Source organism: Chiloscyllium plagiosum, unplaced genomic scaffold (assembly GCF_037043375.1).
Source record: "Chiloscyllium plagiosum isolate Xiang-an unplaced genomic scaffold, Cpla_swu_hap1 HiC_scaffold_37, whole genome shotgun sequence".
Lineage (NCBI taxonomy): Eukaryota > Metazoa > Chordata > Chondrichthyes > Orectolobiformes > Hemiscylliidae > Chiloscyllium > Chiloscyllium plagiosum.
In genome coordinates this window covers 9,802,475-9,819,516 of record NW_028270175.1, presented here as the reverse complement: position 1 = coordinate 9,819,516, position 17,042 = coordinate 9,802,475, and the positions used below count along the sequence as shown (strand labels likewise).

The 17,042-nt window shown below is 45.4% G+C and overlaps 1 protein-coding gene and 1 pseudogene across 2 annotated transcripts in view; both read left to right on the top strand.

The window, feature by feature from the left end:
* The window catches only part of noc2l (NOC2-like nucleolar associated transcriptional repressor), a 175,254-nt gene that overhangs the window by 39,919 nt on the left and 118,293 nt on the right, over positions 1 to 17,042 (top strand). For both annotated transcript variants that reach the window (XM_087980302.1, XM_043676134.2), the window contains exons 6-10: positions 936 to 1,026; positions 4,831 to 4,909; positions 8,525 to 8,635; positions 13,284 to 13,397; positions 15,951 to 16,139. In XM_087980302.1, the coding sequence (XP_087836428.1) occupies positions 936 to 1,026; positions 4,831 to 4,909; positions 8,525 to 8,635; positions 13,284 to 13,397; positions 15,951 to 16,139 (584 nt within the window). The remainder of the gene's footprint in view (positions 1 to 935; positions 1,027 to 4,830; positions 4,910 to 8,524; positions 8,636 to 13,283; positions 13,398 to 15,950; positions 16,140 to 17,042) is intronic.
* LOC122540490 (large ribosomal subunit protein uL1 pseudogene) lies at positions 9,845 to 12,049 on the top strand (annotated as a pseudogene).

Genomic DNA, 17,042 nt, shown 5'->3' with positions numbered 1-17,042 from the left:
AGAAACACTGAGGAGTAAATTCCTGCAGAGATGTTGATGGTATGATGATCTCTGCACCAAACATTGCACATGTTTCCTCTGTTACTTGTGTCGCCTGTATACCTTTGCTACCTTCTCTACTGTAAACCCTAACCCAACTCTGCTCTTGACGTGGCGCAACTATCTTTAAAACATTGGCCTGATGACTCTGAAGAAGTATGAAGTAAGAGACGCAGTGTTTGCTGGGGTTGCAGAGGATGAGAGAAAGCCCTGAGTTTGTACGTTGGGAAGTGATACTGTAGATTAGGTGTCTATCATAGAAATGTACCGGACAGAAGCAGATCCTTTGATCCAACTCGTCCACGGCAACCAAGTGTGATAAATTAATCTTGTCGCTTGTATTAAAAAAAAATGTTCTTTACCTTGATGACACATTCACTGTATTATGTTATTAAACTGATCCGATTCAATTGACTGGAAATTTCTAGCTCCATTTTTGGAGAGTTTTGTCACTGTTTCAGCTGTTCTGCCAAAGGTGGTTGTTGTGATTGTCAAGTTGATCAAACTGTGTGCGTGTTTGATAACCACTAATGGGCTGATAACATTTACTGCAACATTCAGGTGCTGAGAAGATATTTCGGGATGGAAGCCCGTAAGAAAGTATAACGTAAGAAAAGCTTTTTGCACTGTTGTGTGAAAACATATTTGGTTTAACGAAAGTAGTGTTCTCCTGAATTTTTCTACTTGAATGAGGACAATCAAATCCACTCCATGTACCTACATGAGGAAAACAATTTGGATGCTCAATTAAATTCCCAGTGAAAGTAGTAGTTGATAGAATCATGGCAGACACGATGGGCTGAATGGCCTCCTGTGCTGTGAAAATTCCCATGATTCTATGGTGTTGGTGCTACAGTCTCTAAGGAAGTGACTCTGTGCCTATTGCTCCTTTACAGTCTTCAATAGCCTGGTGTCATTCTGTATCCGCGATCTCCTCTTAGCCGTACAGAAGCTCCTTCAATTAAAACCAGCTGGGGACCAGAAAAAGTAAGTCGCTTAAACTCCGTGTTTATCCTTGAGAAGCAATTATATTTTCTGTTAATGTCAGTCAAACCTTTATGATTATTAAAAAATCTTGTTGATTGTTCTACAAAATGCTTTCCCTTTTATGTGTAACAGATTTTAAGGCTAAAACAAAATTTCATGTGTTTGCTCTTTTTGTCTTCCTACAAAAGATGTTAAAATGTCATGGGAGACTGGTTAACAAGGCTAGATCTCATGGAATACAGGCAGAACTAGCCATTTGGATACAGAATTAACTCAAAAGTAGGAGACAGAGGGTGGTGGTGGAGGGTTGTTTTTCAGACTGGAGGCCTGTGACCAGTGGAGTGTCACAAGGATCAGTGCTGGGTCCTCTACTTTTCATCATTGACATAAATTATTTGGATGTGAACGTAAGAGGTATAGTTAGTAATTTTGCAGATGATGCCAAAATTGGAGATGTAGTGGACAACGAGGAGGGTTATCTCTGAGTACAGCATCTTGATCAGATGGGCCAATGGCCTGAGGAGTGGCAGATGGAGTTTAATTCAGAGAAATTTGAGGTGCTGCATTTTGGGAAAGCAAATCTTAGCAGGACTTGTACACTAATGATAAGGTCCTGGGGAGTGTTGCTGAACAAAGAGACCTTGGAGTGCAAGTTCATAGCTCCTTGAAAGTGGTCGCAGGTAGGTAAGATAATGAAGAAGGCGTTTGGTATGCTTTCCTTTATTGGTCAGAGTATTGAATACAGGAGTTGGGAGGTCATGTTGGGAGGTCATATTGCCGCTGTGCAGGATATTGGCGATGCCACTTTTGGAATATTGTGTGGTATTCTCGTCCCCTTCCTAGCAGAAGGATGTTGTGAGACCTGAAAGAGTTCAGAAAAGATTTACAAGGATGTTGTAAGGTTGGAGGATTTGAGCTATAGGGAGAGGTAGAATAGGCTAGGGCTGTTTTTCCCTGGAGCGTCGGAGGCTGAGGGATGACCTTATTAAGAGATTTATAAAACGTGAGGGGCACGGAAAGGATCAATAGACAAGGTCTTTTCCCTGGGATGGAGGAATCCAGAACTAGAGGGCATAGGTTTAAGGTGAGAGGGTAAAATTTTAAAGGGAGCTAAGGGGCAACTTTTTCACATAGAGAGTGGTGTGTGTATAGAATGAACTGCCAGAGGATGTGGTGGAGGCTCGTACAGTTGCAACATTTAAAGGCATCTGGATGGGTATATAAATAGGAAGGGTTTGGAGGGACATTGTCCGGATGCTGGCAAATGAGATTAGATTAGGTTGGGATATCTGGTCGGCATGGACGAGTTGGACGGAAGGGTCTGTTTCCGTGCTGTACATCTGTGAATCTGTCATTATTTAAAGGAGCAGCAGCACTTGAATTTCTGGTTTAAATTGCAGACCTGCACTACTTCTCATTGGCCATCAGAGGGCGTGTAGGTTGAAGGGCCCTTGTCATGGTTCTCACTCACCTTGTGTGGTCAGTTCTGTCTCCATCTCTCTCTTCCCTCTCCCAGCTCCTTTTGTTCAGTGTCTTAGCCCACCACTCCAAGCCCTCTCAGCAACATTTCACCTGGCCACTTTCACATTCCCCTAATCTAAAAGCCAAAGACTGTTTCCTGGGGCCCAGTTTAGACAGACACAACAAATATTTATTTATTTATTTATTATTCATTTTGTGGGATGAGGGCATCACTGGCTAGGCCCAGCATTTATTTCCTGTCCACAGTTGCCCCTTGAGAAGGTGGTGGTGAGCTGACTTCTTGAACGGCTGTGGGTAGACCGACAATGCCCTATGGAATTTCATGGTTTTGACCCAGCGACAGTGAAGGAACAGTGATATGTTTCCAAGTCAGAATGCTGAGTTGCTTGGAGGGAACTTGCAGGCAGTATCGTTCCCAAGTATCTGCTGCCCTGTTCTTCCAGATGGACGTGATTGTGGATTTGGATTGTACTGGCTGAGGATCTGTGGTGAGGTTCTGCAGTGCATCTTGTGGATGGTACACACTGCTGCTACTGAGGGTAGAGAGTGTGGATGTTGGTGGATGTGGTGCCTATCAAGCGGGCTGCTTTGTCCTGGATGGTGTCGGGGGGGGGGGGTTAGCAGCGGGGGGAGTAGGGCGACATGGTTGAGATGTTTCAAATTGAGGGGCACACACACGGTAGGTAGGAAGGAATGTTTTGGGATGCTTTGGAGAGGGTACAGAGAAGGTTTGCAAGGATGTTACCTGGTAGAGAAGGTGCGAGCTATGAAGAGAGGTTGAGTAGGTTGGGATTGTTTTCATTAGAAAACAGGAGATAGAGTGGGTACCTGATTGAGGTCTACAAAATCATGGAGGGTATAGGAAGGGTGGATAGAGAGAAGCTTTTTCCCAGATGAGGGATTCGAGAGGTCACCCGTTCGAGGTGAGAGGTGAAAAGTTTAAGGGGATACACCTGGAATGTACTTTACACAGAGGGTGGTAGGTGCCTGGAACGTGGTGTGAGTTAGTAGAGGCAGGAATGGTAAATTCATTTAAGGTGTGTCTGGACAGATGCATGAGTAGGTGGGAGCAGAGGGATACAGATCCTTAGGAACTGGGTGATAGGTTTAGACAGTGGATTAGTCACAGGCTTGGAGGGCCGAAGGGCCTGTTCCTGTGCTGTAAATTTTCTTTGTTCTTTTCTCTTGATAGAGGAATCAGGGCATGTAGGTTTAAGGTAAAGGGCAGGAGGTTTAAAGGAGATAGTGGAAATCTGGACCTTCCTACTTGTAAGGACAGTAGAGGCAGAACCTGACAACATTTAAGGAGTGTTTGGATGTGCTCTGGCGATGCCAAGGCATACAAGGCTATGGACCAAGTGATGAAAAATAGGATGATGAGTGTGTAGGTGGTTGTCTTTGGCTGGAACAGACTTGATGGGCAGAAGGGCCTGTTTCTGTGCTGTAGACAAGTTGGCTGCAGCGAGTCACCAAAGTGTCTTTGACTGCAATGTACAAACCAGTGACCTCTGCCATTGAGACGTCAAGGGAAGATCATGCCCTTTGGTGACCTCTCCAAGACCATCGTGCCTTGCAAACACATTGCTGCTCCTTCACTGTCGCTGGGTCAGAATCCTGAAACTTCCTGTCACACCTTCCCCCCCCCCCCCCCCCCCCACCCCGCGGTGCCCATCGCCAGAATCCAAGATTGCAGCATACACCTCCATCTACTCAAGGGCAGTTGTAGGGCGGGGGGGGGATCGGCAATAAAGTGGTCGGTCCTGCCAGTGACCCCACCTTGTCCCTGGAAATAATATATTGAAGAGTTGGGGGTCGGGGTTTGGGGGCGTGGGCTGGGGAAATGGGGGAAGGCACCAGGGAAGGAAATAGATGGGCCAACTCCTCATGTTTCATTCATTTTTCAGTCGGGCATTTCCCTCACAACCTCCATCCAGATTTACAGTACAGTGAGAGAGAGAGAGTGAGGCGAGAGACTCCTGGACAGAATGGAAACAATTGGATAATAGAAAAGCATCTGTCCAGTGACGATCTGATGTGGTCTTCCCTCTGTTTGGATGTCAGTCTATTATTTATTTGTGCCTGGTCTTTCACCCGTATTGAAGAGTACACGGGTGATGCACTAGAAGTTGGTCACCTTGAAGTGGTGCATGGTGGGGCAGGAACTGGGGACTGAGAGGGAGCACTCTGTGCCCTTTCACCAATGTGTTGGGTAGGCTTTGGGATTCACAGCTTCAGTCGGTGTTTACCCAGCTCTCTGTGATGGCTGCAATGTTTGTGCAATGTTACGTTCCACCTTTAAAAGGCTCTTGATGTACTTGCCAGGTTGTTAATGCCCTCCAGCAGTCCACGGTGGCCCAAGATCCGACAGGATGTCTGTACTTACTTGACTGGTCTTATTCAGGTAGGTTAACATAAATCAGCAATTGTATATTTTTAGTTTTACTCCAGAAAGTGGTTTCGGGCACGTCCGGCATTTGTTAGACATAGAGCAACTGACTGAACAGTTGAATGGAGGTGATGACCCTGATATATTGACAGAGGAGTGAGCTTGGACCATTATAAATGGGGAATCCACACACTCTGGGTTTTCCAAGGCATTCCCAACCCTTTTTCCCAACCCGTGTGGTGACCTGTCTGATGGGAAATGTCTGTGAAAGGGCAAACTTCGTAAGAGACGGGCAGGTATCCTGAGGGACAGCGTGGTGACCAGGGATCCGAGGTTGGATGGGATTGGTGGAATGGAGTGTTGGTTGAATGCAGAGGAGAATGGTCACATGTTGATGATTGGGAGTGTTGGCGTGGGTAAAGGAATGGGGACAGACAGTTTGAGACATGTTGGTGACTTACAGACTGGCTTATTTGGCCTGGGGAATCATTCCATTCCTCTTGGCCCACAAGTAGTGCTTCACAATCTCTTCCCTGACGGGTTCAGCTCTTCTCCTGTCTGTTAGCTCCTGACTTTCCCAAGGTGAGACCAATCTGCTACCATGAGTAAAAGTGAAAACCTTGTTAACACCGAGATACTCAACTTCTTTATAAAGCTTTTAGTAATTTTTTTTGTAATGAGATCAGCCCAGTGGACCTCAGAGAATATGAGTTCCCTGATTGGGGCTGTTAATCTGGTCCAATCAGGGAGCCCTGGCTGACAGATATAAACAGATATGCACCTCTTTCCCCTCTAAATTGTTTCCATTATATGGCTGTTCATGTTAACCGTTTGTTTGTAATTTGTAAGGGTTAATAAAATATGTAAACAGAGGTTCTGTTCACTAGGAGAGCTGGCTCTGAGGGAGCTGGATCAGTATCAAGTAACCTCCACGTGTAAATATAAGTGGCAGGCTACTGGGCTCTGCGGGGTTATTTCAATGTCGGTTTTAGACCCCTTTTGGTATAGGCACCAGTCGTGAGATGAAGGGGGTGTTTGTGAGATCTGGACCCAGAGGGCTAAGGGTTTTGGCCAGCAGTGAGACTTCGATACGTTTTAAGCTGAAAGGCATAACAGATGAAAGGTTTGCAAGTTCGGCTGTTAAGATGATGCACATTTTTCTTTCAAAGGCCAAATTTCAATTACGTTTGGAGCTTGGGCAAGAACTGTATTAATACTGGGCAGTGGGAACACAGTTAATCAGAATAAAGTGATTAGATTTTCAGTTCAGCAGCTGAAGAAAAAAAATTGAAAAAAAACAGGAATGCACCCCTTTCCCCTCTAAATTGTTTCTTTTATACAGCTGTTCATGTTAACCGTTTGTTTGTAATTTGTAAGGGTTAATAAAATATATAAACAGAGGTTCTGTTCACTCGGAGAGTTGGCTCTGAGGGAGCTGGATCAACGTCCAGGCCTCTCCTTGTGTAAATGCAGGCTGCTGTGAGGACAGGATACTGGCCCCTGTGGAGTTATTTCACTTCTGACGGTGGATTGGCTGGTCAAATCTTTTAAATCTTTGAACGGGAGGTTTTTTGAATTTTTAAATATTTTAACCGCTCGCCCGACGGCGAGGGCTCACAACTGTGATGGAATGTAAATTCGAGTTTGCTCCATCTCGAGTTGTGCAGCTGATCAGAGAACCACAAATCATTCCCCATCGACATGGATGAATAAACTTGACCTCCTGCTGATTCAAGTCAGCCGGAGTCAGCAGATGAACAAGCCATATAGCCCTCTGCATTTGAACAATTTAAATCATGTATGTGAAGAATAAAATGTAAGACGGTAAGCGATATGCTGAGTTATGATTAGTCCCTGGGTGAGGTTTCCCAACTTGTTCAGTTCCAGTTGGCCTGTCTCAGTCTGTTAAGTTCCCAGGACGAGTAAACAGACTCCTCTCAGTTATTTATCCACACTCTCAGTTGGCCACAAGGTTACTTGGTGACGAGGATCCCTTCTCTGTGAATTCCTGTCTCCCAGACCCAAACAAACTTAGGATTTTGAAGGAGCAGTTTCAGGCTTTGTCAAATACACAAAAGTTCAGGTCATTCTGCTATAAAGCAACAGTAGGGTTCCTCTGTCACCTCGCGCTATGGAAAACTGCTATAGAAAATCAGGCTGTAGACGATCACTAATAGAAAATCACTTTAACCCATTTAGTAGAAACTTTGCATTATCCAAGCAAAGATGGTTGAACACTGTCCCTGTAGCAGTGGCTGTCAGCAGTAGCATGGGTGTTGATAGTTGGCTTTGTCAGTCGAAATAAACTCCTGTCCTGATGCCTTTCAGCACTGCCTGCCTGGCAACACTCAGTGAGTGAGAGTGTTGCTTCCTCCCTTTGCGTGCAATGCAGGGCTGTTTAAATGACCGTTCTCAAATCTGTGACCCTCGCAGCAAACTGATCCACACTCTAGGTAATCAGTTCACCACCACACACACAATATAGAATAGAATATCCTTTTATTGTCCCGTGTAGGAGTGCAGTGAAAGTTTTTGACAGTGGCTGACTCCAATGGCGCCATCTTGGGTACAAGTAACTTGGTAGAAATCTTGATACAGAAGAGGAATAAAAGGAAAAGTAGCATTACTTAGTGTTGCAGTCAGTTTTTGACTTTTTTTTGTGGGGAGGTCAAAATCTCGCAGTTCTTCAAGAGGTGGCTCCCTGCTGAGAAATGGGTGGAAGACAGTCAGCCTCCTTTTTCTTTCTTTGGATTACGTTTCTCTCCCTTTTGATATTTCCCTGAAACTCCCCAGATGCGACATTTCATGGATATGTACAGAACCTTGTAGCAAGTTACAGATGCACTCAATATTTTGGCTGTTGCAGACGTCTGTTACAAAATGCATTTTGGATTTTGTAGTTAAGAGTGTTCATTGGCACTTCAGGTTTCTGATTTATCGTCATGGCGACAGCGATCTCCTACCTTTAACTGTCACTTAAACATAAAGATGTAGAATGAGGAGTGGACCATTTAGTCCCTTAAATCTACCCCACCTTTCTAGATGATAGCTGGTTATCTATCCCAATGCCATCTGATGATATCCCCACATCCCTTGATGTAAACACTGCCTAGACATCTTGATTTCAGCCTTGAATGTATTGACAGAGCCACCACAGCTTTCGACCGATAGAGAACTCTCAAGGTTCCTCACCCCTGGGTGAAGAAGTTCCTCCTAATTTCTGTCCTAAACGTCTGTCTCCATTCTGAATCCTCGGAGCCAGGGGAAACATCCAGACTGTATCACCCCTGTCAAATCCTTGAAGGAATTTGTAAGTTTCAATGGGATCACCTCTCCTCCTCCTCCTCCTCCGCTCCAGGGAATGCAGGGGGCCAGTCTCCTGGATCTCCCTTTGTCGGACAGATGTGCCTCCTCAGGAACTGATCTGGTGAACCTCTGCTAATGCCGGTAACTCCACACTTTGCTGGTACCTCCCTCTTCCTTTCTGTTTTGAGCGTGAGATTTACTCTCGCTGTCAGTCACCACCCCAACGTTTCTCACCGGTGGTGTGTTTCCTTGCTGAGCTCAAAAGTGTTAGCGAGAGATCTTTGGAAAGAAACTGAGTCATTGTCCTCCCCTTTTTCCTTTCAGCTCCTATCGAGTTTGACGGAGGCCACTGTTGTTCATGCTGTTCTGCAGCACGTGCTTTGTTTAGTGTCTTACTACATGTGCTTCCCGAAGCAGTGCCGACTCCTTCTGAAGGTAAGACCTGTCTCATCCCGTTATAAATGTGGGGATCATAAACTATTGAGACTCGTATGGAGGGCATGTGCGCAACAGTATGAACCTAGGGGGTTATCGGTCAAATGTTGAATCCACAGGCGTTCGTGGGGATGTACAAAATCCTGGATGTGGTTTATGGTAATACCAGGAAAAGACAGGGTAAAATTTCGGGAGGACTCTGACCGCGCAGAAGATGCTCTATGCACCCACCATGTAAACCGGCTGGAGAGAGACTGGATAAACCCAGTTGTTCTCTTGAAAGCAGAGAAGGTTGAAGGGGGGAATCTGATAGAGGTGTATAAGCTTCCAAGGGTTATGGGTGGGGTGGATGGAAAGCAGCTGTTCCTCTTTATGGAAGGGTCAATAACAAGGGACATAAGGTTAGAAGGGATTTGAGGAACATTTTTTTTCACCCAGAGGGTCAGTGGGGGTCTGAAATGCAGTGCCTGGGATGGGAATGGAGACAGGAACCCTCACGATCTTTAACAAGTACTTGGCTGAGCACTTGAAACATTATAAGGGCCTGCTACAGGGAAGTGGGATGAGTGTAGGTTTAGTAATTTCTGTACGTCGGGTGGATTCATAGGGGCCTCTTTTGTACGATTCTGCAAATCTTTGGATGACCCAGGATTTTCCTGTTCAATTTATCTACTTATCGTGAACACCCATCTGGTTCACTAATGCTGGTTGGGAAGGGAAATCTGCTGTTCTGACCTCCATGCCATGGGGTTGACATTTAAATGCCTTCTGGGAAATTAGGGATGGGCAGTAAATGCTGACCTGGCCAGTGATGGCCACGTTCCGTGAACGAAGACAAAAAAACAATCCAACGTATCCCTGCCATCTACCACCATCCACCCACCCCCACCGCGACCTCTCAGCCCATTTCTCTGAATTGTGATTGGGCCAGCCAAACCTATAGTCCACCTAAAGGTTTGATCATGACTCCAAAGATGGCATTTTCACGCAAGGTCACAGTGTTGTGAGAAATGGACAAGAGGGTTTGAGGCACCAAACCTAGGCTCAGGAATAGGCCATTCGGTCCCTCAAGACTGCCCTGCCATTCACCGTGAACATGGCTGATCCTCCATCTCAATGCCAAATTTCTGCTTTCTCTCCATTCCTCTTGATGCCTTTTAACAATAACTTCCTTGAATATACTCTGTGACCTGGCTCCTTTTACCGTTGATGGGACAGAATGCAGAGAGGAAGAAAGGTCTTCTGCTTTTGCGCCCGTAAGTGAGACGGGATCTCTTGATCTTGATGTGCTGGGTGACTGGAATGACACAATTGTTCCCATTTCCCATCGGTTGGACAGAATGGAGACTGAACCCCTACCCCCAACAAACCCGTGCTTTCATGAAGCACCCTGGGATGTTTTATTATGCCAAGGGTGCTACTAAAACATAAGTTGTTGTTGTTGCAAAAGAAATATGTCCAGGTTCCTCCTCCCTCCCCTTACCCTTACCCCTATGCGTTTCTGCATCAAAGAGCCTAGCTAGAGCAGATTATACTGATCATTAAAAACAGTGCTGTGACACATAAATAGCATAGGCATTGATATATATTAATTCGCCATAGCTAGTTAATGAGCGCAGTCATCTAAATATATAAATGTTCTCACATAGCCGGCGTTTTGAAATACATTGTGATATCTTGTGCTTAATGACAATGGGTGATGGATTGGAATATTTAATTGCAGCAGCTCCTCTACTGCACTGGCTTATCTGTGGTGTATGGGTTACCAGCTGAATTGAGCTTCCCTCTGGCTGAGTATTAACTCTCTGCTGAGTCCTCTGGAAATGCAGCCTCAATGTCTCTCCCAGGGTTGCTGTCACTCAAAGCTTTTGTGCACTTGCCCCCACCCTGCTAGGATTGTTCTGTTTAGACAAAGTCAAAATATCACACAACACCTGAGGAAGGAGCTGTTGGACTATAACTTGGTGCTGTGATTTTTGATCTCATTCCTGATGAAGGGCTTTTGCCTGAAATGTCGATTTTCCTGCGCCACGGGTGCTGCCTGACCTGCTGTGCTTTTCCAGCACCCCTCTAATCTAGACACTGATCTCCAGCATCTGCAGTCCTCACTTTTGCCTGACTGATTCTTGACCTTATCCACCCCCAGCCCAACACTGGCACCTCCACAGCGTGGCTACCTGGTTGGACAGGCTGTTTTTTTTTTCACAGTCACTGACAGGATGAGCAGTGACGCCTGGCCATAGCCTGTACAAAGCTGTCCAGGCTACAAGTTCTTGGAAGCTGTGGAGCTGCAAATCAATCCAGGTCCCTCAAAAGGACAGGCATCTCTCTGGTACTGCCAGATTAGAGTGCGTGTGTGTGGTGCCTGGCAGCCAGCAAACACTGCTGGTTTCCCTCCCACTGAAGCTCTCGAGAAGCTGAATAGAAACAAGATGGTGGTCAAGGAGCTAGCACAGGGCTACAATGCCTTATTTGTCTCAGAGTCGCTTATTAAGCAGATTACTCCGTATTCTGGATCTGGGTCTGAATAAGGATGGCAAATACCCTTCCCTCACTCTCAATGAGAACATACTAACCAAAGTCCTATAAACCTCCAAACTCTAAATGAGCATTGTGCTGTGCTGGAGCACATTTGCAATGGGCCGCGTTAGAGTTATTAAGGATGAATTTGTCTACAATATTTATTTTGGTAAAAACAATGACTGCAGATGCTGGAAACTAGATTCTGGATTAGTGGTGCTGGAAGAGCACAGCAGTTCAGGCAGCATCCGAGGAGCAGTAAAATCGACGTTTTGGGCAAAAGCCCTTCATCAGGAATACAGGCAGAGAGCCTGAAGGGTGGAGAGATAAGTGAGAGGAGGGTGGGGGTGGGGAGAAAGTAGCATAGAGTACAATAGGTGAGTGGGGGAGGGGATGAAGGTGATCGGTCAGGGAGGAGGGTGGAGTGGATAGGTGGAAAAGAAGATAGGTGGGTAGGACAAGTCATGGGGACAGTGCTGAGCTGGAAGTGTTGAACTCGGGTGAGGTGGAGGAAGGGGAAATGAGGAAACTGTTGAAGTCCACATTGATGCCCTGGGGTTGAAGTGTTCCGAGGCGGAAGATGAGGCGTTCTTCCTCCAGGAGTCTGGTGGTGAAGGAGCAGCGGTGAAGGAGGCCCAGGACCTCCATGTCCTCAGCAGAGTAGGAGGGGGAGTTGAAATATTGGGCCACAGGGCGGTGGGGTTGATTGGTGCGGGTGTCCCAGCGATGTTCCCTAAAGCGCTCTGCTAGGAGGCGTCCAGTCATTTGACAATCCATTTCTTGGTCTAGCAGCTGAAGAGGAGCTGGCAGAATGTGTGCGCCTGCCACATCAAGACCAGTATGGGCAAACCTCTCGACGCCTTCACTGAGTGATTTGTGCTGTTGCCTATTTTCAAAAATATGATCCCGCACAAGACATTTGGCATCAGCGCTGCTCTCTTCCTGCTTTTGAAGAGCTTCTCTTTAGTGGTCGATGCAAAGTTGGTTGGGTCAGTATGAGCATTAGATTGGAAGGCTCTCGTTCCAGTTCTTCTGCTCAGTGGTGAGGCACAGGAAACAGAGTCAGTGACCAACACAGTGCCCCTTGCCTGCCACTTGGAAGAATTCCTCTGGATTGAGTGATGTGGTTCCCTGAGCTGGATTCTTCATTAATCTGGTGCTGTTTTCGCACACTTTGAAAGAGCATCTTAACCCACTGGATCACTTTGTGTGTTGAGATTTATTTTTTTTAAGAGTGCAGCAAACATTTTGTTAATTGGAATCTATGGGGCCAGTGGCCCAAATGTTCCATTTGATCAAGAGATCCATGTAAAAACTCACACCAAGTAATGCAGGGGGTATATCCATCACTGTTACACTTTATTCACAGCATTGATCACTTAAATAATAACTTACTGGCAGGGAGCATTCTCTCACGCTCCCTCCACTGACGACTCGAACATCATGAAGATCGCAACAATACAGTAAACTTCTGGTATTTGGGGTTTTTAATTTTTTGCCGGTTTGCCAAGAGTGCCTGTTCAGGAGGTGCTGGTTAAAACAGAATTTGCTGGACTTGCCTCCATCAAGAGATGGAACTTTCAGATTCCAAGCTAGATTTTTGTGTAAAGGAATCTCTAGGCGGCTCAGTGGTTAGCACTGCTGCCTCACAGCACCAGGGGTGCGGGTTCGATTCCAGCCTCAGGCGACTGTCTGTGTGGAGTTTGCACATTCTCCCAGTGTCTGTGTGGGTTTCCTCCGGGTGCTCTGGTTTCCTCCCACAGTCCAAAGATGTGCAGGTGTGATGGACCATCTTAAATTGACCATATTGTGCAGGTAGGTTTGCCATGGGTAATACAGGGTGATAGGGAAGGGAGGGGAGTCTGGCTGGGCTGCTCTTTGAAGGTTTGGTGTGGACTTGATGGGCTGAATGGCCTGCTTCCACACTGCCGGGATTCTATCGTGAGTGTGATGTGGTTAAAGGCGAGCAGCTGTTTTTGGCACTGTGGGGAAATAAAATCCTGGAATATTTTCACGCCCAAATTGGAGTTTACCTTGCACTGATTGTGATCATCGCAGTTTGAAGTACGTCTTAACCATTTTATTGGGGTTGACAGCTTCTCCCTGCTATGTCTTTGTGTACCCTCAGCAAACCATAAAGCAGTGGAGCACAGGGGAGGAGATTGTGCGAGTTCTGGCGTTCCTAATTCTTAACAAAATATGCAGATACAAGCAAGATGTTTATCTGGACCCAGTGCTGAAGGTAATTATAGTGCATGTGAAAATGCACTTACATTGTGGGATAACTATTTTTCTTGCTAAGTTACCAGAAAATGTGAGGCTTTTGGTAAATGTGCAATGTTCCCTTGCTCATTGTGAGGTAATTCCACTGTTTCCATATCAATGAGAAGCAGCAGTGATTTGTACACGGGTCTGAAAGGTTGCAAAGTAACCTGGCTGGCAGATCCTGCCCCAAGGTTGGAGGTGACACTGAAGTTAGCACTTAGCATTCGGACATTGCCCTGGGTGGAGTATAACTCGAATCCAGGGCGTTTTAGAACTCCCCACTGAGAGAGAGAGTTCTCAGCAAGTAAACAGCAGAAGGGGGGTCACTGTTATCTGTTTCAGAAAGGGCAAGCTCTCTTTAAAATACCGTACATGACATTAGGTGTCTACACTCTTCTCTTCCTGCTTTTAAAGAGCCTCTCTCTTTAGCAGTCGATGGACAGTTGGTTGGTTCAGCAACAGACATGAGCACTAGATTAAAAGACTAATCCCGTTCCTCAGGGTGGTGAGGCACAGTTGGGACTTGAACTGAGACCCCACCCTTCCCTGTCCTTTTAAAATGTTTAAAATTAGCTAAGAGGGCCAGACCTATTTGCAGAAACTTAGTTTAAACAAAAAGTGATCATTGCAAAGTTTTTTAAAAAGTAGTTTCTGATTTATTTAGATTAAGTTGTAACCTCGGGTCTTACTGGAGCATTTTTTGCATTTGAAGATCGAGGGTAATCTGCTAAAAGGTCAGAGAGTTATTTCGGAATAATTGGTGGTGTTCTGTTGATTAAGGAGCAGCGATGTCTGGGGTGCTGCAGTTTTGTTCACTATCTGAAGTATATGTTTTTTAAAAAAAAAAAAGCAAAATTTATTCCTATGGCTCAGTAAGTTTATCCACAAAATAACAAAACTGTGAAGATGAATCTTCAGCCTCTGTGGGCATATTCCATCTCAAACTTAATGGCCACAGTGGTTATGTTACTGAATCAGTCATCTAGAGATGGACACACAAGTCCCCATCATTGCAACACAACCTAGGGAATTTAAATTCAATCAAAAAGATCCGGAATATTGAAGGCTTTTTGGTACAGTGGCAATATCCCTACCCCTAGACCAGGGGGTCTGAGTTCAAGACCCACCGGCTCCATAAGTGTGTCATAACATCTCTGAGCCAGATGGTCATAAAATATCTAAATCTGGAATAATTTGGAGATGCTAGTGTTGGACTGGGATGTACAAAGTTAAAAATCACAACACCAGGTTATAGTCCAACAGGTTTATTTGGAAGCACTAGCTTTCGGAGCGCTGCTCCTTTATCAGGTGGTTGTGGAGTATAAGATCATAAGACGCAGAATTTATAGCAAAAGTTTACAATGTGATGTGACTGAAGTTATATATTGAAAAAGACCTGGATTGTTTGTTAGAATGACCATGTTGGTTTCATTTCTTTCATATGTAAATCGCAAAACTTGTTTTACATCACACTGTAAACTTTTGCTATAAATTCTGTGTCTCACGATCTTACACTCCACAACCACCTGATGGAGGAGCAGCGCTCCGAAAGCTAGTGCTTCCAAATAAACCTGTTGACTATAACCTGGTGTAGTGTGACTTTTAACTTAAATCTGGAATAGAAAGCCAGTCTCTGTGATGGTGACCCGGAAACTATTATTGATTGCTTGTAAAAACTTACTTGGGTCATGTATATCTTCCTGGAAAGGAAATCTGCCGTCCTTACCCGGTCTGGGCTCCATGTGACTACAAACAAACTGCAATGGTGCTCGGTTCGGAAGGGGGTTTAGAAATGGCCCAGTGTGGTCAAGGAGGTGGCTCAGCACTGTCACCTTGAGGGCAGCTAGGGATGGCCAATGTAAAAATGGTTTCCTAGTCTCTGTAATGGTGACCATCATTGATGGTTATAAAAACACGATGCAGGTGTTGTCTACATCCTGTGAAAGAACAAAGAAACATCTGAGGTGGGGGGTAAGGGAGGAACTCCCCAGTTAGGAAGTGGAGTATCGCCACCTCTTTCTGAATAGCAGCATTCGCTAAAAATGTGGCAATTTTGTCAGGAGCATAGGCCCTTTGTACCTAATCTGTTGTTGAATAAGATCTGGTTGTAGTCCCAACTCCACTTTCCTGTCCTCCTGATTACCGATATACCTCAGTCGAATAATTTGAAAAACACAGCCTCCAAACTGCTTCCTGAGCAGAGACGAGCAACCCTCAGAGAGAAGACATGTCTCCTCATCTCGTGTCTTCACAATGTGAGAGTGCTTTTGGCTGTGTTAGAGAATCCTCCATCAGTGTAGATTGTCCTGATTCAAGTGTGAACTTTTTAGGATTAACGATGGGTCACCTAGGCTGGTGACTCCAAGGAGAGCTGACTCCAGTTGGAGGTGGGAGGGGGAGATGTTGCCTGAGAGACGTGTGAACAAAGCAAAACCTGAGCAGAAACTCGATGGGAGGATACGTTAACGGCTACATAAGGGACATTTATTTATCCTGTTGCCTTGCTCTGTCTTTCTCTCGCTGTCTGCAGCAAATGTATGTCGCCTATGTGAAGAACTGCAAATTCACGTCACCAAACGTGCTTCCCCTCATAAACTTCATGCAGCGCACTTTGACTGAGATGTACGCATTAGACACCCAGGTGACATACCAACATGCCTTCATTTACATCAGGCAGCTGGCTATCCATCTCCGAAATGCGATGGTGATGAAGAAAAAGGTAACAGTTTCTTTTTTGTTTTTCTTTTACGTTGTGATGGCTTGTTAAAGTTTCAGTTCTCCCCATTTGTACTGGGTTCAAGTGGCAGAGTCGAACGTACAAGCAGGATATGGAAAGAGAAACCGGTGCAAAGTGTTGGATGTGCTTGTTGTTTACTTCCTGTGACACTTTCTATTACCCCATCTCCCACCACCTGGTTTATTTTAAGATGCCAAGTTGTTTTTGTCCATACTCCCCGAGGGCATCAGCTCTTTGACCGATATTATACATTCAGCAGAGAAGCAGACCCTTCGGCCCAACCCGTCTGTGCTGACCAAGTTTCCTAAACTGAACTAGTCCCACTTAGCTGTGCTTGGTCCGTTTCCCTCGAAATCTGTCCTATTCAAGTACCTGTCCAAATGTCTTTTAAATGTTGTAACTGTACCTGACTCTAAACCTTCCTCTGGCAGTTTATTCCACATTTGAACCACCCTCTGAGTGGAAAACTCTTTTAGGTCTCTTTTAGGTCTTTCTCCTCTCACCTTAAAATAATGCCTCCTAGTTTTGAACTCCCCTACCCTGAAGGAGAAACCTTTGCTATCCACCTTCTCTATGCCATCATGATTTTATACAGCTCTATAATGTTCCCCTCTCAACCTGCTCCACTCTGGTGAAAAAGGATCCCACACTATCCAGCCTCTCCCCCTAACTCGAAACCACTAATCCTGTCAACCTTTGCTGCATTCTCTCCATATCCTTCCGATGCCAGGGCAACCCGATTTTGTAGGGCCACATCTAAGTGGCCATTAAAAACAATTTTTAACGTGGAGCAGTTCCACAAGAGAACAGGGATGATTTACTCACTAACCCAGGCAATATTTACTCACTAACCTCGGCAATATTTACTCACTAACCTCGGCAATA